The 27,435-nt window shown below is 42.6% G+C and overlaps 2 protein-coding genes across 5 annotated transcripts in view; both read right to left on the bottom strand.

The window, feature by feature from the left end:
* Positions 1-27,435, bottom strand: part of CEMIP (cell migration inducing hyaluronidase 1) — a 109,261-nt gene that overhangs the window by 36,086 nt on the left and 45,740 nt on the right. Inside the window, exons 1-11 of one of the 3 annotated variants that reach the window (XM_050309915.1) lie at positions 20,997-22,769; positions 18,806-18,913; positions 15,768-15,920; positions 14,966-15,104; positions 13,953-14,189; positions 13,393-13,572; positions 9,304-9,374; positions 8,485-8,580; positions 7,734-7,855; positions 5,347-5,488; positions 4,333-4,524 (exon numbers count right to left, since the gene is read on the bottom strand). In XM_050309915.1, coding sequence (XP_050165872.1) covers positions 4,333-4,524; positions 5,347-5,488; positions 7,734-7,855; positions 8,485-8,580; positions 9,304-9,374; positions 13,393-13,572; positions 13,953-14,189; positions 14,966-15,104; positions 15,768-15,920; positions 18,806-18,881 — 1,408 coding nt within the window. In that variant the 5' untranslated portion in view covers positions 18,882-18,913; positions 20,997-22,769. Of the gene's footprint in view, positions 1-4,332; positions 4,525-5,346; positions 5,489-7,733; positions 7,856-8,484; positions 8,581-9,303; positions 9,375-13,392; positions 13,573-13,952; positions 14,190-14,965; positions 15,105-15,767; positions 15,921-18,805; positions 18,914-20,996; positions 22,770-27,435 lie in introns of those variants that run through there. The other 2 variants (XM_050309916.1, XM_050309914.1) reach the window with 2 other exon arrangements.
* The window catches only part of LOC126637022 (cell surface hyaluronidase-like), a 50,087-nt gene continuing 45,461 nt past the window's right edge, over positions 22,810-27,435 (bottom strand). Inside the window, exon 22 of one of the 2 annotated variants that reach the window (XM_050309918.1) lies at positions 22,810-26,508. In XM_050309918.1, coding sequence (XP_050165875.1) covers positions 26,288-26,508 — 221 coding nt within the window. In that variant the 3' untranslated portion in view covers positions 22,810-26,287. The remainder of the gene's footprint in view (positions 26,509-27,435) is intronic. The other variant, XM_050309917.1, reaches the window with a different exon arrangement.

Below are 27,435 nucleotides of genomic sequence, written 5' to 3' on the forward strand. Positions count from 1 at the left end.
TCCTGCATGGTGTCCCACAATGCTCAGAAATACACCTTCTGTTGTAGGAGTGTGAAGAGCCTTGTGTTCACATGGATATTAAGTGTTTGTTTAAATGCTGTATTGGATCAAAGCCTCAGTAGCTGTTTGGTTTCAATGAGTGGACCTTCAGACTGCAGATGGGCACGATATGAGTACTGATGTGGACTGAGGGCAGTGCATCCCATGCTGGCTTCAACTGACCACTCAGAGGTCCCTGCAAGGTGTATTAATGTTTTTATCCCAATGGCAGTGTCACTGTCTTTCCTAAGCCCACTCCTGTCCCACCTCACACCCTCTTTGTGTAGCAGCTGCTTGGCAAACTACTGACACACTTCTGCAAATGTGAGGTTTTCCAGCTCTGACCTTCCAGGTTTTTACTCTCTTTATCCTGACATGTAAGTTCTTTCAGCTGGAATGGGAAGATTAAGAAGGTGGACAAACAGTTCAAATATTTACTAAAATCAGGCTCAACCTCAACCCTTCTGAAGCGCTATGAAAACCTGAGTATTTTTCTGTCCACTCAGCTTTTAGGTAATGCCCAAAGGTAGAAGAAGGAGCTCTGAAAGACTGTTAGAAAGGGCTATTTCACAAGATTTCCTGCCCAGCCCTCAAGCACCAGGGTTGCATTAAAAAAAAGAGCTTTTGGCAAGTTGCAGCCAAAACGATGCCAACTTCTAAACAGAACACCCTAAATCTCTAGAAATATCTGAATCTTGATAGTGGAGAAAGTTCTCCCATCCTTACAGTACCAGATGAATGCTGATACAGTCTGTGAAGTTGTGAGACAACTATGTATTAGCATTTTTAATTCAAAGACCTCTGCATGAACAAGATCACAGTAAACTCCATATCTCTCTAGTATTTGCAACCCAATAAGCATGATTTAGGAGATGCATGCTTGTAATCACAGATTCACCAGTACGTGGGATAATTGGAGTAATTATGCCAGGCACAAATAGTTTTTTCATCCTTTATCAAGAGCATATAGGAGCACAAAAGAGCATTTCATCATTTCTGTTCCATGGTGAAACTTATCAGCATTTGTAGTAACTTCATACAGAGCAACCAAGATGCAGATAAGACTTGTTTCCCAGGGAAACTAGACAAAATACTTGATCTTTCCTACTATCCAGTTCTATCGTAACAACACAACCCTTCCTTCCTTCCTTCCTCCTCCCTCCCTCTGCCCTTCACTGTTGTCCCTCCCCAAACCTTGTGAAGTTGGAAGATCAAACAGTTTTAATCTGTTCCCACAGAGAAAATAATCTAGACACAAAAATGACAAGCAAGAAAAGTTAAACAAAGAAGGAAGTGGAGAAAAAAGCTCCATTTAAGTGAGCGACCATTTAACTGGGAGCAGGGCCTGCAGGTCTGGGTCCTCATGCACACCACATTTACCCATGGGAACCACAGTTTTGACATTACTGTAGTTACTCCAATAGAGAAGTGCAAAAGATCAGAACCTGGGTGCTCCCCCTCACTTTCTACACTCAGATTTGCCAAAGTCCACAGTTAGACAACTAAACCCCACTAAAACCTGACGGCAATTGAGTATTAATGCCCTCAAGTTGTTTTGAAAAGCTCTAATCAATCCATTTCTAGCAAGTAAAGAAAGTATGAGTTTCAGCAGGAAGTATCAAATATAAATAGGACATGAGCTAACTAATGAGTTTGACTTATTTGGCACAATATGCTAAACCATGTCTATTAAAATACTATTAAATGATGAGAACATAAATTATATTAAACCTTGGTATGCCAAGTAGCTGCCACACCAAATTGACTGTCCACAAGGCAGAGGTTTTCTGCCTTTTAAGAGACTCAAGTAATTCATATCTGACATTTAGGTTTCATTTTTTAAAAACATAGAAAGAAAAAAAATAAAAATTAAAAGGGAAATAAACCATCACGGGTAGGAATGGTTTTATCATTTGTCTTTCACAGGACAGACTTCTGGGGTTCTCAGCTGCTAAACTAAACCTCTTAGGAAAATTAAGCCATTCCACTTACTGCAAATGACATCCCTCTGAGACCCTGTAATATAAATGTGTGGAAGGCTTTACTCGGAGGGAGCAAAGCAATCTTGCTTATGTCCATAGCAAAAAGAAGGCAGATATCCATGATGAATACCTTCTGCATGCAACTACAAGCCTAGTCCAGACCCACAAGGCCAGGCTGTGCTGGGGCTGCTCACCTGTGCTAACACATGGGGCCATTACTGGTCCTTATTCCAGTTAATTGCACGTCATGGCACATCAAGTTACACCATGGCCAGGCATGGAGCAACTCAGGGACCTCTTGGCTCCTAAAGACGGGGGACAGCTCAGCCTTGCCCAGGTTTTAGTTCCATCTAGACTGAGCTTAGATTCAGGCAGATTATTTTATTTTGTAGTGTGAATGTGTTCTTGTTAAAAGCAAGTTGGATGTGATTTTTACAACTGGACTAGATTTTGCCTTGATTTATATAATCAGTGAAATCCCATTGACGTCAATGGAGTTGCCTGGATATAAGTAAGGGGAGACTTTGGCCCTGGTGTTCATGTTATTTGTGGTAATAAAAGGAATGTCCTAATTCTCCTAAAGAGTAATCGGAGACCAAGAGCACAATTACTTTAACAAGTGTTTCCACTGTCTTCTTTACTTGAAATTCACATGAACTTTTTTGTTGTTTTTAACCCATTATTCATTTCCTTAAACTAACTTATCTGCCTTTGTTGCAGAAGATAAGTGTAACTATGTGAATTTCACAGATCCATTAGATTATGGGAAGCCTAAGGTTCCTGTACCATCTTTATTTGTATTGGTCATCTTCCAAGACCATCTTCATCATGTGACTTGTATCCTGCTAGTCTGGGCCCAATAGCTGAGAAGTTGCTCAAGAAAAATATTCTACTTGGAAATGTGTCTTCTTTGAAAGCACTAGTCATTTTAAGTCATAAGACTATGATACATTTGAACTGTGAATAACATTTTTCTTGGCTTGATGAACATCTCCAACAATGAATGGCTAGAGCTCTGTGGGAGGCAGCTGCCAAAGGAAGTATATTTGTACCTTTCAGAAGTAGTTGCATCAGAGATAATGTTGAAGTGGTTCATTTCAGAGAACCAGATGAACTCCCTGGTGCATTGGATGTTCCAAGTGCCCTCATGGTTTCTCAGAAAGATCTTACTGTAAATGCAGACAAAACCTTTGCCTAGAGCAACAGCCAGTGCATAAGCAAAAGATATTGTAACATGCATGATTTACCACTGGGCAGATGCTGCCTTTGAACTACAGCCTCAGCTACTACAGACTTTTATGTTGTAAAATTTGTTGTAACATTTGCTTTTGCAAACTATAAAAGTAAAAAAATCCTCATCTATTCAGAGAGGAGGCGGTTCATGTGCTATTTCCATTCTCTGCTTATCAGTGTGCCAAAACATGGTTCTAGAAGGGAAAGACCACAGACTCAAGTGGAGATGTAAATCTCCCACTGAGGGTCTCACTTTTATGCTCTTTTATACTGATAATAGTCTGTGCCTCATCACGGTTATGCTACTTAATTGGACTCAGTATCTGGAGGCCACTTTACAATTACTGGACTACAATGTCTTTTCATCAAAAGCAATTTGTCTGCATTTCAGCCAGTCACCTTCAAGAGAAAAATGCTGTGGCTCTGCAAAGGCTCCCGCTCCTCCTGCTCAGACCAGCTCAGGCAGCACGCTGCCAACCCCATCTCCCCAGTACTGTGGCTCAGGACAATTCCCTGGCCATCAGAAATGTTTGGTTAATACATCACCTCTAAGCAATGTCGTCTAGAGACACAGTAAACGAGAAACAGTAGCTTCAGTAGTACAAAACAGTATTTCTTAAATATAAGATTACAGTTCTTGTTAAATAAAACTTAGGAGAACAGCCAGCTGGACATTACTTCATAGCCTTACAGTCTCTCACAGTCTGCTCCTGCCCTAGATCACTCTTCACATCAGCTGTGCTCATCTCCTGCTTTCTAGGAAGTGGTATTTCAAATGCAGTTACTGAAAATTTCAAATCCCTGACCTGCATCTGTCCCTCTTAAATAAATACTCCCACTCAATAGTGTGCTTGGGGACAAAAAATGGAGTCAGCTATGAAAAGAGAAGGCAGAAAGGAATCAGAATCAAATTAGATGGCTTTTAAGCATGAAAGGAGTTATGTATCCCAAAAGCATCTAAAACCCAGCCCTCAAATTCAAGTACCTTTCAACTCTTTGCAATTCTTCGTTTGCATTCAGTGCAAATGACAAGAATTTGTGAACTGCAACAGCAGCACAGTAAAATGAAGAGCCTTACCTGCTACCTTGACCTGATTGGGTCTGCAGGTGCTGCATGGCAGTACTTGGAACTCCTCTGCCTGGTACATGGAGTAGTCAGTGCTTGCCACCACCAGCCTGTCTCCAGGTTTCCATGAACTCACGTCATCCACCAGATTCAGGACTGTGCTGTTCACATTGGTGTCAATGGTTACTGTGAGCTTTGGTTTCACTGAAAAACCAAAATGTTTGGGTGGAGAATTCAGTTAATCTGATCAGAAATTTGTGCTTTTTTAATGGCTTGAATGTCCCTAAAATTATTATTTCCTTGGGGGGGAAGAGGGTGGGGGGAGAAGAGTTAACTCTTCCAAACATGTTTTTTACTAATTTTGGCATGGAAAGCAAGAAAACAGGAAAGTATTTTCCTTCAGTTGCAGGCAGGTGGATTTTCCACTAACCCCAGAACTAAATTTAAATGTAGCTCTTAGTGGCTCATTTTCACCACACCCACTTAGCAGCAGCCCTTGTGGGCACTGGGTGCTGTTGTTTACAGCAGCCAAGTGGTCTTTAATGTAATGACTCTTTTTTCCAGAAAAACAGCAATCTTCCACCCTTCTTTTCCTGCCAGCTGAGCACTGAAAAACCCTAATGACCTGTCTAATGACCAGGTTAGGGACAGCGGTGTTGGAATTAATAACTACAAAATGAAGTATTAATTTCAAAACCTGTTGTCTTTGCACATTCTGACTGACTAATCCTACCTTATCCCAAAATCCTTTTACAAAAGACAAGGAATTTACAGGAAGGAACTTGCCAAGTATTTGCCACAACCTTCCTGGGTTTTTGAGACGCTGCCCTGCTGCCTCTGTTAGTGCTCGGGAATTTTTCCTGGGATAAATCTTCAGCCATTTTATCTGAGTTCCTGTTGATAGCCCAGCCAAAGCTTTAGCTTGGGGAGATTACCCAAACTGTTCTGACACCGAAAAAGAGCCAGTCTCGGGAGGACAGGATTTCTGCCGTTCTCTGTTCTGGCTTTCAGACACGGGGCACATACCAGATCTGCCGCACAGGAACCGTACTCTGTAGTTCTGGCAGCCCTCGCCTGTCTGGCCCTTGCCGTGGCAAACAAACCGGTAATCGTGGCCACTCTTGTAGAAAACCTCCGTTGTTAAATCCGCCCCATCGAGCGTCATTGCCTGGAAGGAGAATGGAAATATAACACAGGTGTCACTGTGAGCTGAAAGGATTTCACCAAAACATCTATGCCATCAGAAGAGGCTTTTGCTGTGTTTTGGGTGATGCACAACTGTTGCATAACAAAACACTGTGACTCGGTTCTCCAGCTGGTGCTCACACACAGCTCCTCTATCCAAAAGCTGCATACATCATTGCTGGGTGCATGCCTTTCTCCTGTGTCTATATTGAGACCATGTGCTTTTTTGGGAGGAGTATTCTGAGCCTCACTGACATCTGCCTCGGTGCCCCAGATTTTCCCTTGACATTGGTTTGAGGGCAGATGGAAACGTTGAACAGGGATGCTTGCACCCAAATGAACTCATGGTTTCAAGCTGCTGCACTGCACTCATTTAATTGCTTGTGGCTAAGCTCTGTCTGAACCTTGCAAAAGAAAGGGGCAAGGGTCTTATTTCTTCATTGCATGCATCAGTCTCTCTTAAAAAATACCCCAAAGCTGCTGCAATACCCATTGCTTCAAAAGGAGCAAGGAGAGGTAGCTTTTCCTCACAGACAAGTACCTGCTTGTAGAGCTGCCTTAAGAAAAAGAGGCTGTATCATGCCAACAAGCACTGAGATATGTAACCTCTCCTATGTTCCTGCTGGAGCAACATCACCCCTCAGGGTCATGTTAAATTTCACAGTCTGTCTCTATAGCTTGCATTTCTCTCGACCCTTTCACAAAAATGTGATGCCTTGCTTTGGGCAATCCAAATACCACGTGCATTTTAGCAAGGCACCAGGAGATAAACAGTCTTTCAGTGAAGGGTCTGATCCTGAGCTTCTCACTCATGCAGACTTTGTTTAATAATGCACACACCCACTGCTGTGTATGGGATTAGCACCACCAACTGCAGGAATGTGCCTCTGGTTGTGCAGCACTTCTGTTATTATCATCACATCTTCAATTTTCTTGCATGTGGCAGAGCTGGAGCAGGCCAGCTGCTATAAATCAGTGTAACTTCATGAAAGCAATGAGCAGCACCAGATTACACTACCTGAGGATTTGCCCTAAGATCTGCAGGATAAACTGAAAAATTACTCGCTTTTAATGTACATGAGGGAAAAAAACATAACTCATTTCACAGAAGAGGAAAAAAAGGTTTGTTTCTTGAACAGAAGAATATCTTTCTTGTTCCTCTTTTAACACACAGGCTAGAAGGGGCTGTATCACAACAAACATCTGACCCCTCTTTTGAACTGAGTTGTCACTTCTGATACATGTATATGGGAGCAGAAATGAATGCAAATTTGCTAAGACCTGGCAGAAAATTATAGGGCAGTTTTTTCCCTTCTGTTCAAGAGAGATTCTTTGTAACATCTAGCCCTGGAAACTTTCACTCATACTGTCAGCATTCCCGTTTACTTCAATAGCCGCATTCTTGTGAATAAGGACAACTCCACTGGTTCAGAGCATGTAGGAACCTTCCATTCAGCCTCGCACAGATATGAAGGATTTTACTGTCTTTCTAGGCAATGTTCTGCTGGAGTTGTTTTAGCAGGTAGACATATAAAGTATATGGTGAACATATATTAAAAAAAACACACACACACACACACACACACAAAACAAACAAAAAAAACCCTCCCCAAAAAAACCCAAAAAAACCAAAACTACTTGGATTTTGTTCTTGGGCTGTTTTGGCCTTAAAGAGGCCTTTTGCAGTCTCAGGAAAGGTACATGACTGCTCCTCAGCACACTGGCCTGATGGCATAATTATAATGTTTAGCTCCAAACAGAATTCAAATTTCTTTCCACAGAGACTCCAAGAAATGGCTGCAAGCTCACCAATATTCTTGACTACCTGCTACAGCTGGTAGTTTTACCATCTCATTACATTTTGTGATTAATTTTTTAGGTAGCGTCCATTCCAGGTCCATTTAAAAACTTTGAAATTTTCATGTGCTTGCTCCTTTTAATCTTCCAGTAGGGAACCCCATATTTCATGATAGCATCTGTGCTGTCCATGACCCCATCTGTACTCCTTTTCATGCCAGAATTTACTGAAAGGAGCTCAATTCTATAAACTTTTGTCTCAGAATAATACAAGATGGAATACCAGATCTCATTGGTTACATTTTAGAGCGATAAAGTAATTGGTGTCTTTTATTTAGAAACAAAAATTACTGACAAGCACAATTATTTTGGGGTTCAGTGTCAGTGCAAAGAGGACTTTCCCCTCTAAAGTGAGCAATAAGTCTGCCTACCTGGATGTCAATGGGCTGCCTACAGATTTTATCAGGATGAGCAGCTTTGAAGTCAGACAGCTTCTCCATGTCCTTAGATCTTGCTTTGTTAGGCTTCTCAAACCACTCTGTCCATTCTACATCTGGAGACAAGTGCAAACAAGAATAGTCATTTGAAAGTCAAGCTTAATGAGTGCAGCAAAAATGCATGAAGCATAATATGATCTCAGATATCATTCACAGGTTTCTTCACTGATGATCTGATTCCTGCCTCTTCCTGCCAGCGTGTCAGCCACTTTTAATGATGCTGTGAAGTGCAACCAGCCAAGGGAGAGCAGTTATTAAAAGCTACATAATTGGAGGGTGCAGTATGAGCATTATTAATAGATATGGCTTTTGGATCTGTGTCCTCCTTAGCTGCCTTTTCTGATCTTCAGATCAAGTTGCAACCAGTTACTGTATGTTGTCTGACACATGGACAACGATGACTATGCAGTCAAAAGAAGTAAGAGGTTGTGTGTGATCTCTTAGATCATAGGAGATGGAATTTCATACCCCGTGCGGTAAAGGAAAAAGGATCTCAGTTATTCAGAGAGTCCTGGAGACAATTGGGGAAAGAATCTGTGAGTGTTCTTTACTTGGGTTTGTGGCAACATAAATAGCAGCTAGCAAGTGCACTCTTCCCAAATGGAAAAGAATTGCAATAAAAAGGATGATTCACCCTATTTGTCAGCTGCCTATTACCGAGTTAAATAGTCCTCAGACCTCTTACCTTGAACCCACTCGCTCGTCGAAGAGACGTTAAAATGCTCTCCGTTTTCAGCTTTGAATAGTTTGAATACTTTGGCCACAGCTGACCCTTTGTGACCTGTTTTAAAAAAACAAACATTGGTACAATCACTGAATGCAATCAATAAAAGTCAGAGGTGGTAATAGTCTGTGTGCGTGTCTGAATATTTTGGCTACATTATCCATAATTAGCTCTGCACAACATCCAGAAAAATTTACTGATCTTGGAATCAGGCTTCAGACACTTTTATAACTGCTTGGATAATCAGGAGGAAAAATCTGCAAAAATCAAGAGAGGATAAACCACCCAATTGTTTGTAATATATTGCTATTTTTATTTGATGTTTTAGCAAGCCATGTTGTTCATGTCATGAGAAGACAGACTCAAAAGTGTTCAGCTTGCAAAAAATGGTTTCACAGAAGGATTTGAAGCTACAAATTCAGGATACATAGATTAAATTTTCAACTGATGTGAGCTGGTTCTGTTCCACAGCTTTGTGTCTAAGAGAGGCAGTGTCTGAGCTCAATGAAGTTATATGGATTTACATTGGTGTAGAATCTCACCTCTTGTCTCAGGATTTGGGTAACCTAAGGTATTCCCCCCCTCAGCTACTTCAGCTGCATTAGTGGAAAGAAGCAATATGTACAGAGAGAATTCCATTAAACATGTCAAACCATCGATTGCTCAAAGCTTCAGTGTGATTCAGTGGCAAGTGGAAGCACCATCAGCCAAATTTATCTCAACCATAAGTCCAGTCAATTCCAGAGATCATGTCAAGCCAGCATTTTGTGCATTAAATACCTTGATACTCAATGTGGTCTTCAACAGAAGAGGAAGGATTTCCTTTAATGGTGATAAAACTCCATGGGTGCCTGGAAAATGAGAAATGATCAAGTTATGTCAAGTATGAGATGCATATTTTTCATAGCCCAGTGTCCTTACATTTCTCAGGGGCACCACATTCAAAACAGTCTGATTAGTGTCAGAGGCAGCTTAGTTAAAATTAAAAATATCTTAACACTCTATATTTCTTCAGTAAATATATCAAAAGAGAAGGCAGTTTGAAGACAAATCCCCACTTAAAACACTCCTTTAACAAGTGTGTTTCTTTTTTAAATGAGTGTTAAAAGAAACTTGTGTGTGACAGACCCATGGGACACTGGCAACTCCCTGGGGAGCCTGAAAATAAATCTTTTGTGTGTGTGTTTGTGTGTACACTAAAGAATATGAAAAGAAACCACTTCTGCTTAAATAAATTTAGCTCATGCTGAAATCTTGTATATCACAATTGTGTTTGGAATGACCCATGAGAATTTCTAATAGACAGACTGGCTGGCAAAGGACAATAAAAAATACTTAAATAGTCTCTGCATATCTAGTTTCCTTATTTTGAACGCTGAACAGGGATGAAGGTTTATGACTCTGAATTGTCTATTCAAATCTGATCCCCTGTCAGAAGTTGGTTCATTACCACCTGATGGTTATTGATTGAGTGGGTTCAATAGCTATCACTGGAGAATGACCACATGGATGAGAAAGCAATGGATACAGGGACTAAATTGCCTCCCAGCCTTGGAGATGAACCCAATTAGTAGAGGTCAGGTGAAATTTTTATCTTCAAAATAGGAGTAGTTCAGGCATATCTGCTCTTAATGACTTAGAGAATAAAAAAGTATGCTTTTAGGGTGGTAGGGAATTTAGTAAAACCTCCCATAGATTAGATCCTTATATCTATAGTTGTAAATATCCAGTCATTTCAATTGCATCGAGATTTAACCTTGAGTCTTGCAGGTCATCTTACACTGACCATTGGCTGCTGTAAGCGAAGTTCCAAACCACTCTGGGACTCCAGGAGAAAAGACATACAGGCATTGACAGAGAGCCACCAAAACCCTCACAAATCACCACTGCTGTGAGCTGGGCTTTGCCGGGATTCACAGCCCCGTGCCTGGGGAGCAGCAGGTTCTGGGTGAGCACTGGTGCTCCCCGTGCCGTGCCACGGCCCCAGGAATGTGCTGGACGCGGCTGCTCAAGGAGAGGGAGTTCCAGCAGCGTGTCCTCAGCCCCAGCACAGGCCAGGCTCAGTAGGAGCTGCCAGCACAACTGCCTCGGGAGCCTGCCAGCGAGCCAGATGCTCCTGCTGGAAAACTTGCCTGTGCGCCAATTGCCGAAGGCACTGACGGGCTGTGATCTCCATCCAGGGAGAGAGGGGGATGGGGGCAGGAAGGACACTTCATCACTCAGCAGTCAAGATAGATTTTTGTTGTTGTTGTTGTTGTTTGCTGTTATTAATATTAATATTTTGGTACACCAAATTTGAAACATGACCCAAAAAAAGTGATACCACAAAAATAATCTAAAGAATAAAAGCTGTTTAGTTCTGCAGCTCAAGGTTTGGCCCCATTTCATGTGTTCAAATACTTGTTTCTCCCAGTTATTTTACCACTAAAAATAGTTTTAAAGTCATTTAACCCTGACACATAAGGACACATGCAATCTGTTTGGGCTACATGAAATGAAGCAACCAACAAGTCTGGAGCCAAACCGGTGATATTTGGGTGGGATTCCAAAGAGAACAGCTATGTCATCAAGTGCAAAAAGGTTTTCTCTTCATTTATTAGTAAAAGGAAAAAAAAAAAAAAGGCTCACACTGAAAGAATAAACACACTTTTCAAAAGGACAACAATAGAGGAGGAATGCAAGATTTTTCCTTTCGTTCCTAATGTCCTGGGCTCAGCAAATAGGCAACTGAAAGAGATGCCAGGAGCACAGAAACACTTCTGGATAAATCAGAACTGCTCATCAGCTCTGCTACAGCAAGGGGGAGTTGCACAACTTTACAACCTGGAGGTAGACGGGAATTTTTCCCTATAACCCCCACCAACACCCTATCCAGAAAACAACACAATATACAGTATGGCTCAATAGCCTGACTCAAGTGGCACCTCACAAAATGTGGAACAGAAATTTCCTGGGGCTTGCACTGTAATTGTCTGAGTGATGCCCATGGCCAGCCCCAGCCACTGGCAAGGAGCTGAGAAGGTCTGACAGCCAGGATTCAGCAGGACCAGCCAGCAAACCCCAGTGCTGGGCAGTGAGTGGTGACAGGGATGTTAGAAAGAAAAATCCATTGGCTCTCATCAGCCAGAGCCTGCCTTGGCCACAGAGGTTCAAGTCTGTGCATGTCTGTGTCATTTTCTCATTCTGAGCATTTTTTTTTATAAGGTACTGCAGAAAGTTTCAAAAAGTCAGGTATATGCATCCTTATTCTTAGTTACAGATGTGTCTGAAATGGAAACCAGTACATCTAAATCTTATTACACTGAAGTGGAAGTTCAGTTTGCTCAAGGGGAAAAGCTTGGATACACCTGACAAAGCTGCCTGTCTTCCACTGTGCAGTACAACAGCCTTTCTAAGTCTGGTCCCAGTTGCCATCCAGGCAATGTGTTTTTTGAGAGCTGATGAACTTAAACTCTGAGAACACTCCTAAAAATACGGTATTTTAAAAAACGCACCAGATATTTTTCCACACACAATTATGCTGGTGGAAGGCAGTGTTGACCAACTACTACCACATTGTTGTACCCACAATGTCTCAATAATTTATAGAATGAAATATTGTAGTGTATCAGATAACAGCATGGCAAGTATTAGCTTTTTGACTGCAAACAATAAAAATGCTGAAAGTCACACTTCCATGGATAAATTTCTATGATATTCCCATTAAAAGCACTGATGGCAAAATGGTGAGAAATCTGCATTAAAACACCACAGCAGCCTAAAAACATAAAGTGCTGCTTTACTTTTTATAAACATATGCAAAACCCACAATGTTCTTCCTGTTGAACAATTGGGAAAAAAAGTATATTTTCAAAAATCATTTTCTGTTTCCCTAATTCCAGTATTTGGAAAAAAAAAAAAACCAGCAGGCTACTGGGCTTTAACATGGGGTCTGGATATTTGAGAGCAAGGATTGCACTGATGGAGACTGCCTGATTTTGGAGACCATTTCTGCAGCCTTGGTTGATTCTTTGCAATGTGTTGTCTGGTGCATAGGAGTCCATGTAACATTTGAGACAACCTCTTCTCCAACTACCCCAAATCTTACTCCCTCTGTGTGTTCCCAGCTGACACATGTCTGTTTCCACTGACTGCTGTATTGAATCACTTCTCCCTACAAGGCAGATTTTGCGTCTTCCTTTGTGTGTCTGTGTGTGTGTGTGTTCTGCAGTCACCCTCTTAGTGCCTCATAAAAAAAAAAGCCTACATAAATTCAGATAAACACAAAAAATATAATGGCTACAGTTGGGTAAATAGCAAGCATTCTCAACAGTGTGTGTGCCAACACAGACACTGTTTTGGCCACAGAAGTATTTACAGTCCACAGCATAAATCCATGCTTGCTAAATTTCTTTGCTGCACAAGTCCCCAGATCTGTATTGAACAAGCTGGAGAATGTGCTGTATGTATTTCTATATGTGTTTAGCCAGGGTTGCACACAATTATTCTCCACTCCTTAATGTTTAGCTCATCTAATCCACTGTGTGTGTATAAATATGCCTCTTAAATCTTTGGGGGATGGCTTGAAAATAAATTGGAATACGCAACTTGTGGGAGCAATATCTTGAAAAACATCTTTTTCAGTGTGAATCATATGCTATTCCTCAATCTGCTAGTAAAAATACCCAGTACAGACACTGAAGGCATCTGAAACTATCTAATTAACTGCTGAAACTTCAGATTGAGAAGTTTCCCTCCTTTTTTTTTTTCCTCTTTTTTTTTCTTCCCATGTGAAAGAACTTTGTGCCTTTGAGAGAGTGGAACTATTTGGACATCTCAGGAAAATAATAAAACCTCTGTGCTGGGAGAACTGGCAGGACTGGCACATACCTAAACCCAAGGTGGAGGAAATGCTTGCTGCCCAGTTTGGTCATTGCTTTCCTGGCCAAGTCATCCAAGTTTCTGGATCCTTCATCGTTCACTGCAACCGACAGGATCATGCCATTCGCAACTCTGCCCAAATACTGGGCAAGACGGATACTTTCCTCTTTTGCTATGTAGGTATCAAACCTGAAGTGATAAAAACAGCCATAAACATTTACTTTGCTGACCACCACACCTTTGTGTACTGAAAAGCAATTGCTATACAGAAATTATTTTGTATTGTTTACAGTAATAATATTATCCCATTGTAGAAGCGCTTATCTAACAGGGTATATGAGGGGTTACTTTTAAGCTAAATTATTTAAACTCTAGTTGACAGACTAGCAAGGTAGTCCCACTACTAACTCGGTGGTTTTGGAGATTACTAATCTAGAAAGAATTGAATAGACATGCAATAACACCCCTTTGAACAAGATGGTAAAATGTGTGTTTCTGAGCTTGCTGAGATTCTGTCCCCAACCCATTCCCAAAGTTCCTCACATCCAGGCAGTCAAAAAGTCACTCACCTATCTGAATGGACGACTGCCCCTGTCTTTGGGTCAATAACGTGGACAATGACACCCCGATGGCCCCAGCTCCTTTCGAAGTAATATCCGCCTTCTTCCATGCCACCGGGATGAAGAGTCTTGTTTAGGAAGGTCCAGGACAGCTTTTTCTTTCCATGGATCTCAAGAGTGCCACCTTTTCCTACTCCAAGATACTTCTGCCCGAAGTAGGGATCTGGCTGGCTGCCGTCGTCCGCTCTGCAGCCAGAAGGGAGCAAAGGTTTGGGTTTGTATCTGACAGTCAAGGAGCCCCTCTCCTTGTGCTGTTACGGCCCGAGGAGAGAAGCGTCATGATTTGCAGAGCATTTCTTTCAGGTGCTCCAAGAATCAGCAGCTGCCCACATTGTATAGAAAATAAATTATTTTAAATAGTGCTAGCAACTACTGAAGACCAACAGCAGTCTGGAACACAGGTCATACATGCTATATTAATTATATGCAGGCCAGGGGAGGCCTGGAGCCCAGACCAAGTGACACGTCTGTATTTTTGAATTCTGAAGGCAGTTAGGACCCTAACCAGGAGCTAGGAGGTCTATTGGTTGTTAAACATGAATCTCGCATCCTTGAAATTCTAAAAGATCCTGTAGCAATCTGCAAGACATAAATGTATTATCCTCTAGCTCACCACTCTCATGCAGAAAGACAGGATATTTAAAGAGGAGGTTTTCAGACTACAAGAAATCCTCAGGTTTTAAGCCTATTCTGGAAAATCATCTTGAGTGGTGGGAAGGTGCATGCTGATTCTCTGGCATGACCAAGCATCCCAGTGTTCATATCCCAGTAGGAGACTAAAAAAAAACCAACTCAAACCTGCATCAATTTTTATGGGCCATTTAAATTGTCTGAAAAGTTACTGAACTTTCCACAGAGCACCGATATCTAAGAAAATGTGATTCTAAGGAACGTTTTTTGTTCCTTGACGTGGAAGAGAGATCCTAGAAAGTTCCAAGATAATATTTAATGTGCATACATACCGCCCATATAAGATGATATCCACATTGCCTTGGTAAGGGCACAGCTCACTGCCAATGTGTAACTCTCCATCATTTTCAATGAGTATGTGTCTGGTACGCAGAGTGATTGGCTGCACATCGTCTTTAATGACCAGCTTTCCTAAGTAGAAAAGGTTACAACATTTGCTTTATCACACAGCAGCTCGTCAGAGTTTGTGTTAGAGTTGTGCCAAACCCAGTGCTTGGCTCTCATCTCAGTTTTTGAAAAATTCTGCCCATCCACCTCAAAACAGCTCTCAGTACAAATCCTGAAGATGTTACAGGTTTTTTATTCAGTCCAGGTCTTGAAGAATGCAATTAAGATTTGCGTGGAAGAGGACTCGTTCAAAACTGAGACAGAAATTCAGAGTTAAGATGAATAAAAGCTACTAATGCCAGCAACACGATGACTCTGTCCTTGAAGACTTGGAGGCATCTGCCTGTCCTGAGGCCCTGAGAACACAACTATTGCAGTATGATGTTATCAGGCCAGTGATTTAATAAAAAAATGCCTTTGAAGTAAGTCACAGAAGTAGAACTGATCAAGTTACTGAGCTACTTTTGTAAATTCTCCAGAAAGAACAGAAAATAGGTTGGTCTATAACAGCTAAAAAGTCTCAGCATCTCAGCTTCCACCCAGCCTGGGACTGAGGTGAAGCTATGTTTGCTCAATAGCCACCCACTTCTCAGCAAGAAGCAGGAAGCCCTCTCAGCATGATACAAAGGTGTAAACAGCCACAGTGGAAAGCAGACTTCACCCAGCCTTGCCACCAGCACGTTTTACCTCCATCGGCGATGTGGATAGAGTGGACAGTCGCAGAAGAGGAGAGAAGGAGCTTCCTGCCGTTACTGATTTCAACACGGTGCTCTTCATTGTGGCCTGGGTTCCAGTTTTCTAACTCAGGATCTCTGTCAGGACATGTGACAGCTGCTTCTGCTGGGTAGAGATGCAAAGCGAAGACAATCACCGTTTGTTTGGTGTGAGACAGGAAAGCTCCATATCTGGGCATCTTTACAGTATCTCTCCCAGCACCCCCCTTTGCTGGCTCTCTGGAACGCAGCAATATCTCAGTGCAGCAGAGTGCATGTGGGTCATGACCAAAAGAAAACAAACAGCAGCTCAAGCTGTATGGTTTTCTGTTTTCTGGAAGCATGGAAAATCCCGATGCAAAGAAGTCTTGCAAGGGATGGGGTTTCTGGAAAACTATGAAGAAGGGGTTGTAACTGAGCCCTGGCTGCAGTGACATTCAGCTCTGTTCATACCATCCAGACACAAAGCTTTTCACAAGCCCAGGGAAGGTGTTGATGAAAGAATAAAACAACTACTACCTTTAAAAATGCCCCCAAAGCACCTGCTTTATTTAATGTAAAGATGTTATAATTTGTTTGCATTCTGTGTTTGCACTGGAGATGGAAAGTAAAAGAGCTCAAACTAACGTGAAAACACCAAACACCAAGGAATTACATGTACATCTAGTAACAGAGAGCAACAGGAATCTCACAAGAGAGTGTGTACGGGTTTGTGAGCTTTTCCAGGCAGAAGCAATAAGGATTCGTTCACTTTAGGGTCACGCATCACCAGTCTCCACACACAAATTTGATGATGGGTTGCCATGACATGTTAGTCTAAGCAGCTCTCATACCAAATCCAAGAGTCTCCTGTTTTAAGTATTAACTTAAAGTAAAATATTTCCCTGATACACCTCAGTCTGTATGTGAGCCTCATGTCTTACTGTAATCAACAAAACCACAACGAAAGTCTCATGTGTGATGCATATTTTATGAGGGTAGAACCCTTCCTAATCCTACGAAGCTGTCTGTGGAAGTTTGAACAATGAGCCCTTTGCCTTTAAAAATGGCTGGGAGTTCTCACCAGCTTTCTAATTTTTATCTTTTAAAACAAAAGAACCATAGAGAAAACTACAGGACTGACAAATCATTGATGATAGACATGGGATAAACACCTTGACCTCAGCAGGGTTATGTCTCTGGCACTTTAAATATAGTAAAGTTGGGTGGGTTTTGCCTCACAGGTACTGATGCATTCACCTATTGGAAAGGACAATGATGTGAATCCATGCAAGGAAACATTCCCTGGTGCTAGTGTAGTTAACAGCCAGTTGATTTTTTTGCTGCCACTCTACTTGAAGGATGTCTGTAATTCACAGAAACAGAAACAAAATCTGTCCATCTGCATTCAGTTTCCTCTCACATTCCTCCACCAGCTTCATGTCTTAAGAAGACAATAGAATTGGATCAGCCATGGCCTGAATGTCTCCAGAGCCCCATTAAATACCATCTATTCAAGGTAAGCAAGCAATGTTTTATGTGGGCTACATATGCCTTGGCTCTCTGCAAACTTTTTCCATATACATTAAGAAATTAAATCAGAGAGGGCCAATAATCTGCCAGGTAGCAAGTCAGATACTGATAAACATCCAGGAACTGATTTTGATACCACTTGTGCCAGTTGGAAGCTGAAAGTGTATCAGTAATGTCAGGGGCACTTTTTCCGATTTACAGTAACTGAGAAAAATAAGAAGGTGTTTCTGGATTCCTACCAGAAGACACAAAGAATTAATAAAAGTTAGAAAAGACAAATATTTCAGACAGGAAATGGGGCTTGCATTGTAAGTAGATGTTCTAATATAACTATAATACACATTGACAATAAAATTAAAAGCAAAAAAACCCCAAACAAACAAAAACCAGCAACAACAACAACCAAAACAAAAACTCTTTTTCCCTGGGAATAAGGATAATAGAAAAATTTGCTCATGATGAGAAGTGATATAAAACCAAAAGAATAAATTCAAATGTAGAGATATAATTTATCAGCTGGATGATGTGGACAGGACAAAAACTTGATCATTTTTTCATTTTACTGATTATGCTAGTATCCAAAGATGGCTTGTGCCCTCAAATTCATTATTTTGAAACAGAGAGGTAGACAGTGAAGCCTAAGGGGAAATCAAGAGGAATTTATGCTGATGTTTGGGATGACAATCAGCAAAGTCAACACAACACAGAACAAAGGACACAAATTCCCAATTTCATTAACCAATTTGTACCAGGAGCTGTGCACATCACCCACATCTGCTGTGCCAAGGACACCATCAGGCTGAGCATCTTCTGCCAGCTGGTCCAGTTACCTTGACAGCTTGATTATTACTCTCATTGTCATTTTTTAAATAAAAGTGCAAATTCTACCCAGCATGAGGAATTAACTGAATGTTTGCTTCTTGACCAAAAGGGCCTGAGCATGACAATGAAAGGTTTCTTCATGCAGCTGCAGTGTTTGGGGCAAGACATATGGTCTCTTTGTTTTAAACAAATACAAACCTCCAAATTAGCTGTATATAGAATATGTAAATCAAGCTCCCCTTTTCCCCTTCCCCTCAACTGCTTTGTAACAGAACTACTTGGAAGAGAAAAATCCCAAGGGGTGGGGATGTCCCACTCACATCCGGGCTTGGGCAACGCAGCAAAACGTTCAGCTTCACCTCCCTCAGCCACAGTTATTAGGACCTGAGGTTTATTTTGTTATTTCTTTGTGGCAGTTTGTGGCATTTGGTTTAAGAATGTGTGGCAGAGTCCGAGGGATATCTGAGGGTACTTTCACCTGCTCAAAAATTTATCTTTGCCACTCCTGCTGCCCTTGGCTGGGAATATTGGCCCATCAGAAAACTGCTTTTCTCCTGAGTTTTCTCACTCTGTCCTTGACTCTTCTTATAAAAAGAAGAGCGAAAAGTTGATCAATCCAAACCTATTAAAAATAACATTACAAACCATGCCCTTTTCCCCCATGGCAAGAAAACTTACCTGTGCTTACTGAAGAGATTACAAACAGAAAATAAATGAATTTTCCAGCCAGGTACTTGGAGGTAGGTAGAGCCATTGTTCAGGATTTTTAGTTCTCTGGTTGGATACCTGTGAAAAAAAGAATATCAAGGAAATGACACTTTTTGTTTGTTTGTTTTCCAGCCCATTCACTACACAAAATAATAAAAAAAGGAGGTTATATCCAGCTGTATGCCAGATCACACCCACTCCCCTTCAGCTTGATGGCTGAGAACACCTTTGCACCGCTCCAGGACCAGCCTGAATAGAGCGAGGAGCCGTGGGCAGCTCCTCACCCTTTGTTTGGTTTGGGATAAACCCACTCGGGAATCCAAATAGACACTCAGAAAGCAGCCACCAGCTGTAACCAAAAACGCCCCAGGAATGTGGTATAAACACATCCAGTGTCAGGACTCTCTAGGGCTGCATATTCACATGTGCTAAAAAGTAATGAAACCCAACAGAGGAGGCGTTTGCAGAGTGACAGATTTTCGCGAAGGAACCTTTCGGCGGCACCTCTCTCCCCCCTCCCCGAACTACCCACACATTTTTAGCAATGGTGTTTTGTGTACCCCGGAGATAAACCGTACTCACACTTCCAACCCGAAGCCTGCAGTTTCTTAGATTTCAGATCTAAGAAAATATTGTCTGTTTAGTGTGCCAGCTCAGAATTTTCTTGCAAAACCAAAAGCTGCTTTTGAAACCAGTCTACCTAATGTTGTTTTTGTTTCTTCCATAGCCAACCCCCAGCAAAAACAAACAAGCAGTGTCATGAAAGTCAAAGTTAGAATTAATGTGATTCTCCCTGGTCTCCAGTGATTGATTCTGCAGCTCTGCCTCAGGCTCATGACAATTTATTGACATGTGTATTCACAGGGAGGCAAGGACACCCACTTCTGTATTCATAAGGCACTGTTTAAAATTCACATGTAGTCCTTGGAGCCTTTAGGTTTTATCATATAAGCCAGCGCCTGAGGAATATCAAAGACGCGTATTTGTAACTGTCATGTCACATCCCACTGATGAAACAGGATAAATGTATGTGTCACTCCGCTTAGTTTGACGCAAAAATAAGCATAGAAAAAAAATTCCAGGGTGCCCCAATTTCTTTAGGGCAAAAAACACGTTATTTTTCATGTCACTTGTTAATATGAGCTAAACAAAAAAAACCAAAACAAACCTTGAGAAAATGACATGGAAGAAGCCAGGATTTCGTTGAGCAAATTTTGCAGTGTATATATGCAAAACACGTCTGTACTTTTCGTAAAGGTGATACAGCTCAAAGTACAATGATAGGTTCAAACCACATGTAATTCAGTGATTGTATTAAAAATAGCATTAGAACCAGATTTTACAGGAAATATTTCAGCAGGGAAATGTCTGTTTGCTTTGGTATAGTGTATTTGAGAGCCTTGAGCTCTGGAAACGGCAGAGACTCAGGACTTGGTACAGTCTATCAGGTGCTGAAATGCTGCTACAGAGCAGTAGAAGAGAGGAATGCACTTAGCAACGCTATAACTTTGAATGATATACATTATCAGAGAGCAATGCTGTCGCCATGGAATTTGTGCCAGAACCAGCCTGCACGTGTCTGACATTTTAACAGCATTAGCCATCAACGTTTGATAAACCAGAGCCCTTTTAAAGAAACATTATTAGAGGTATGCCCAAAGTACAGCAGTCACCACTAAAATGTCAAGATTTATTAGTGATTATTACACAGCCTGGTCTGCAAACCCAGTCACTGGGTTCTGCTTTAACGATAGAGGAAGAACTAAACAAGAGGTAATACCACAGAATGGTCATTGCAGAAAAACAGTGTTTCTTAGAGCACAGACACAACCGTATGTTAGTGCTGCATAAAGCCAGATTCCAACTGGTAAGGTTTCTGTCATAAAATAAATTCAGATGATATAAGAGTCCACAGGAATAAAAAGAAGGGACCAATTATTTTGGCAGCGATGGCATGCATTTGCTCTCCTGTTATTTCATAGGTAGCAAAGAAATGTAAATGTCTTTGTTCTGGCCTATTACAAGCTCAAAGGAGTGCCTCTGCTCTGTCCAGCTCATGAACTTGTTTCTGACACAAACTTGTGGCAAACTGGTAGGAAACTAATTCAAGAAATTCCTCAGCCTTTGCTTTCTTTAGGGCCAAGAACTGCACAGCACTTACCATCAGGTTGTGCAAAATGGCTTCTGGTTTTATATCCCCAGTTGCTCACCAGGGACAGCTTCCCTGATTGCATCCATCTTCATCAGCAGAGATCAAAACAAGCAATCAGACACTGGAAAAAAGTGTCATTTTTGGAGGTATCAGCTGTGTGCCAAGGCTCCGATGTTTTCGCAGTGTCTGATCTGCCACAGTCCAAAGAATATCCTGCTTATTTTGTGACTGAGGTAGGGTGTTTGATTCGGCTCGCAGCGAGCCCAAGTTCATTGCAGTGTTAGTATTAACTGGCACTTGGGTTGGAAAGGCTGAGAGCCAAGAGGACCAAGAGGATCCGACTCCTCTGATTCAGCTCTGACTAACACATGGCCGCAAAAATGCTGCTCGGGGGATAATCTCAGGAATTTTCCTTCAAAACCTCTCAATTAAGCATGTTTCCCAAAACCTTAGGCACAAGCAGTGACACGTTTGATTTTGCTGTTCAGTATGGGAGGAGGAAGAGATAGTGACTCTCCTCTTTACTGCCTGCTGCTGGAGCGGGCTCAGGAGCAGCTGCCTCCTGCCAGCCGGCGCTTCCTCAGCTCGGTGCTCGAGCCGCGTGGGGATACAGCAACACGCTGCATCCCGCTTGAACAGGCGCCACGTGGCTGACTCCAGCTCTGATGTAACCACCAATGTCAACAAATCTCTCCCTCTGCAGATTCGGGCACTCCGAGAGCATAAGGGCCATACAAGTGTCCGCCTAAGCCTGTCATCTCCAGCATTCCTCAAATACCATCTGGGACTTCTCTCTTGGGTGAGAAAAGCATTTATATCCAGCCATTAAAAGCTGCCTGGCAATGGCGAAGTGGGACTCATATCCCTGGATCTGGCAAGGCAGACTCTCTGAAATGATTCCCAGCTGCTGAATCTTTCCAAAAAGTGAACAATAGCAGCAGACAATGCTAAAAGTAGATGCAGGAAACCATTAGTCTTCAGCTGGCTGCTACTGCAGGTGTCAGCAGTGATACTGTACTAGAAAGCACATTACAGAGAGGAATCCCTATCCACTGCCCTCCCTGTGATTTCAGTGCTGGAGGCAACACACAGCAGACAATCCTGAGAACAAAACAGTCAAGAAATGCTCCAAGAAAGCTGGATTGTCACAGGCATCATGGTGAGGTCACACAGACATCCTGAATCCCATGGTCAGAGCAGAGCTTTCTGGAATGGTACCACCAGTCATTCAGAAACACACACCAGGCTCCCACCTTGACTTGCCACCTGGCACAACTCTGGGCCAACCACCTGACAACAAAATTTTTAGAAGTAACTCCCAATACTGAGTGTTTTAAAGCGCTTTTTAAGACTGGCTTGACACTCTTTGGAGGTTGTACCTTCAGCATCTACTGGAGATGAGCTCCTTTCAGTGTGTCAAGCAGGGCATAGTGGGAGCATTAACAATCCATAACAAACATGACAAGGACAGGAAAAAAACCAGCAGCTGCTTGGTCTCCCCGGAAAAAGATATCAGACAGAGGCAAGAAACTGTGTGGCTCCTGCTGCCAAGCAAGAGAGACCACTGACCTGTATGGGAGCAAAGCAAGGATCTGGTACCATCCCCAGAGGAGAGCAGGTAAAGCTCACAGGAGAAAGGTGCCTTTTAGCCTGAGGGGGAGTGAACTGTCAGCAGACACTAATTTGCACAGCTGCTTGAGATGACATGTGAGTAAAATCTGTGTTCCCCCAGGATCACCTGTGCGAGGTGAAATGCTGTGGGAGACCCTGATGGGTCAGTGCCAGGGTCGTGGGTGCCCCCCCCTCCATGTCCAGGTGGCCAAACCTGGACCCTCTCACAGCCATTGCTAATGCTGAGGGTGCAGTGGTTTGATAGCTAGGTCTGAAGCCTTGCTGCATGTTTCCTCATGCATATGCAAGGATGCCAACATCGATTTGGAAGCTGATCCTGAGAGAGGGAGGAGCTGTTTAATTAGCACCTCTGCTCCCTTTTTGCTGACATTGCGTGGTCCTCTTGCCCTGCTCGTGGAATTTTGCATTTTAGCCCCAGCTGGGAAGATAGATTTGAGGTGCACATTTGCCTTTCTGATCCGAGGACGTGCCAGCACTTGCTACAGTGACATTCCTATGCAGGGGGAGCTTTCGCACACCCAGCCAGAGGCACAGCTAAAACCTTCAGAAAATAAACACACGCATTTCTGGGGGTCACTAATGAAAATGCTTTTCAGTCCCAACCCGTGGCGTCAGTGTAGCTACCTCTGCTCCACATCTTGCTCTCATGCTTGCCACCCACACATCAGCTGCTCATTTTTACTAGCAAGAAGAGGAGGATTAAACTCAGGAACAGACTTTAATTCTCAGTGAATCAATACTGGAGTCAAAAGCAGCACTTTGACTGTTTTTCCAGTGAACCTTGGTTTCTTACAAATTCATCTAATGTCTTTCCCAACAAGAAAGAAGGTTCTGCTCATATATTCTGTTTATAAATATCACTGTAAATTCCTTGATTCCTGATGCCCATAAAAATAGATTCTGAATTAGAAGCAGGAGATAGAGGAAATTTTTACAATTAATACATTAAAGAAAGCTAAGGTGTTTGCTTATTTGTTGCAACATTGGCACACTATTTTGAGACAGAAATAAAGGGGGAAGAGTTATTTTAAAGCTGTGCTTTTATTCAGAAGTACTCCTTTTTTTTTTTCCTTTTTTCTTTTTTTTTAGAGGCTTACAGACCTTGAAAAGGAAATTTTGGCTTCACTAAAACAAAATCACTCCACCCATCCGAGGCTGACTGACTCCCAGTTTCTCAAGCTTTCGAAGTGCTCAGAATTTCAGCATTTCACTGAATTAAACCCTCATCCACTGCATGAAGTTTTCAAAGCAGCAAAGTGTTGGGAAGCTGAGCCCTGCTTGCTGAGGTTCAGGGTGCACTGACTCTGCTGTGCCTGCTGACAGACATTCAGTGTATAGCCAAGCTCGTGCTTCCTGGGAGTGCCAGACCATGTGTGTTCCCACTGCAGAAACACTCTGGGGATAACCAGAACAGCTGTATACCCTGAATGCCTTAGATGTGTTGAACATGCCTGGATCAGCTGCAAGTCCACGAGGACAGGCACAGTCCATACGGACTCCAGCACCAGAGTGGGGATCCTCCCGCTCGGGAAATCCCCAGGAGGAATTCAGCAGCTTCCTACTAACACAATGCCCGTGCAACACTTACCTCACAGCTTCACACACACAGGCTCCTGATGCATGCCAAGTTAGCAGCAGCCTTTGAAAACATCGTCTTGAATGTGATGTCCCAAGGGTCCCTGGAGGAATTGTACCCTCTGCAGAGCGTCCCTGGTTTGAAGGCTTTTTTCCCTCCCAGGTAAGGAAAGTGTGTGCAGTGGCTGAAGAGGATCACAGCATCCTGAATCCTCTTCAAACTGCTGCTTTTAACTACCCGAATAACTGCATCAGGATGTAAATATTTTTCTTTTTGCTTTTGTGGTACTTCACTGTTTGCATCTGGCTCGCCACAACTCCACGCCTTCCTCTCCAGGACATTTGCCATTTGCTCTCCTTCTGGGGCGGGAGGAGGAATAGAAATTTTTCAGAGGTTTAGGCACATTCCTCTCCTTCCTTCACCAGGCTCTTCCTTTGCCAATTGTTTAGTCTCAGCCTGGGGTTAGAACTCTGCAAAGTTTTATTGGGATCCAGGGTCTGGACATGTCACAGATTATCAAATAAATCTCCAAGAAGCTAAAATCTTGCTCTGTAAGTACTTGTTCCAATGCTGGGCTTATGCTCACGAGCCAAAAATATCTTGCCTTTCTTCTCCTGTACAGCCTCAGAAATCATAACAATTAGGTACCAATAGGAACTCAAAAGGACTTCAGGGAGCTCCTTAGAGGGTCAGTCCCAGCTACTCAGGCTATTGTACCAATCCTCATCCCCAGGATGTCCCGTGCATCACACTTTGTCTTACCTGTACCGAGTAGTATCAGTGATTTCTTCACACTTTCTAGCAAGCCACGACCTCTCCCCTGGGCAAACCCGAGCCGCACCTCTCCTACCTGGTGTAGGGATGGAGCCACGGTCTCCTTCACTGCCCACAAACCTTTCAGATGTCCTCTCACCCCATTGTCCAAGGACCACGGGTGGTTTATGTCTGGAGGAGTCAAGCATCCCAGCCAAGGCGAACACAAAATCAGCTGGCCGGTGTGTGGATGCCAGAGCAACTAACTCACCAGGGAGCAAAAGTCTGGCCAACAAAACACTAACCTTTCCCTGTAGCAACTTGTTTGGCCATTTCTGAGAATTCCAGAGAAACAACGGGACGTTAATTACAAAGCTGTTACACCTACCTGTTTGAGTAAGCCATGAGCAGAAGACAGGGATAGTCTGAAATCACCTGTCCCTTCACTGCTGTCACCAAGTAATGTCATCTTTAAACCCAAGTGAGTCTGTCACCATTTTGGGGTAACTGTAGTCAGTGAGCTTAACTGTAGTCAGTGAGATAATCGGTTGTTTCTCACTTTGCATACAAAGCTCTGGTTTTGTCTTTACTTCAACCAGCAGCACATAAAAAAGCAAAGAGAATTAGCCACTCCTGCTGGTGGTATTTCAGACCTCAATGAGAGCAGAAAGTCAATACGAGCATTGCCTGAAAGGAACGCAAGACTTTACCCTAAGCAGCTCATACTTCATAGGTCTTTAATTAAATGTTCACATCAGTTGAACAAACATCATTTCACTAGTCATTAGCTTCAGACAGAAACATATTTATAACTCCTTGTTGCATCCTATGCATCCAGTTCAATTAAAAAACACTGTTGTAAGATCACTGCACACTGACCAAGCAAGTTGTTGAGTTCAGATAAGATACCATGGCAGATGGACACTTTGGTTTTTTTAAAAGCAGACATTAATGAAGCAAAAACAGGACTGAAGGGAGAAATTCCCTACCTCTGCTGAAGTTCATCTTTTTCCCTGGATACTGCTAAAATTTCCACGCCAAATTCCACTTCCAGTCCTGGGGTTACTGGAAAACAGGCTCTTTAAAACTTACCTTTTGACACCAAATATATTGAAATATATCACAGACATATTGAAACACTTCTCCCCCTACAGGGTGCTCCTGTTCTGCCCTGTGACGCTCCGGTTTTGAAATAAAGCTCTACCACAGAGAATGAGAATATATTTATTAGTTATAAAATATACAGGTGCACACCATTGGTTTGGTACAGCCTCGTAAGGACAGGAGCAGGTTTTGGTGAGGGTGGTGGGCTCTGCATGGCTGGTGCTCCCCAGCAGTGCTAACCCCGGGGTGCCACAGCCTTTGCAGGGGTGTGCTCTGAGCGGCTCTGAGAAAAAGCAAACCTTAGTGACTTATCAGCATCAGCTGGACATTGATACTCTTTCAGCTTCAAAGGAACATAATGCTGTAGAGAAGCAGCTTTCTGATAACCAGCATGATTAAGGACTTTAATCCAGGAGGGCTTGGCTTGTCCTTTATAGCCAAGCATGGCAAAACTCCCTGAAAAACAGACACAAAGAGAGTGACCCTCTGGGTGTGTCAGTTCATTTAGCAGCAGCACAGCACGGACTCCCTCCACACATCATGGAAACGTTTTAGCCCTTCTTTTTTTCCCTGGATTAATAAAATGGAGCATTTAGGAGAGAGAAAGGGTGATAAAAGAGGAAATGAGCCTCGCTGAAGCCGTAACCTCGCTGCATCACAAATCTGCAGATATTTCAACAGGCTAAACTAGGTACCCAGATGTCAGTTGCCAGGAATATTGTTTCACTCTTTATTTTTAAGTAAGACTGGTACTTTTTTTCATGTTTGACTACCTGAAAATGGTTAGACACTTTGAATCCTTCTTTTATTAGTTTACATCATTTCTTCCTGTTATGCCTAAACTATCCCCCATGTCGACTCTGCTCTGGTCCTCTGCTGTCCCAAAGTACAAAGGCATTATGTATTCTTCCATTTTAATAATAATGTCTTGTGTTTATATTATGCTTTTCATTGCAAAGGCTCCCAAGGCTATTTGCAGCTGGTTGGATCGAGACTATTCCCGTAAACACTTCTAATTTAAATAAGATTTTGCAAAACCAGGAAACAAGACCCTAAATCCTAATCCCACTGGGGTCAAGAGGGGTTTTTTTTGCATTATCCCTGGCAGAAGCAATGTGCACTTGGGAGAAATGCTCCAGCCTGCCCTGAAACACAGCTCCCCCAGTGAGGAGCAGTCCTGGAGCTGTGAAGTCAAATAGTGCACATACCTGAACCAGCAGGAAGAAGCTCATGGAGCAGAACATAATTACCCAGACTGGAAATCAGGGCAGACACATGGGTGAACACCCTTGCCCTTAGGAAAAGCAAAACAGGGGTGGCTTGTGAACAGCCAGCAGCAGCTTAGTCCCACTGCCAGTCACCAGCATCCCACCGAGGTGGCAG

The sequence above is a fragment of the Myiozetetes cayanensis genome, unplaced genomic scaffold, assembly GCF_022539395.1.
Source record: "Myiozetetes cayanensis isolate MyiCay16 unplaced genomic scaffold, myiCay2020 scf14, whole genome shotgun sequence".
NCBI classification, from domain to species: Eukaryota; Metazoa; Chordata; class Aves; order Passeriformes; family Tyrannidae; genus Myiozetetes; species Myiozetetes cayanensis.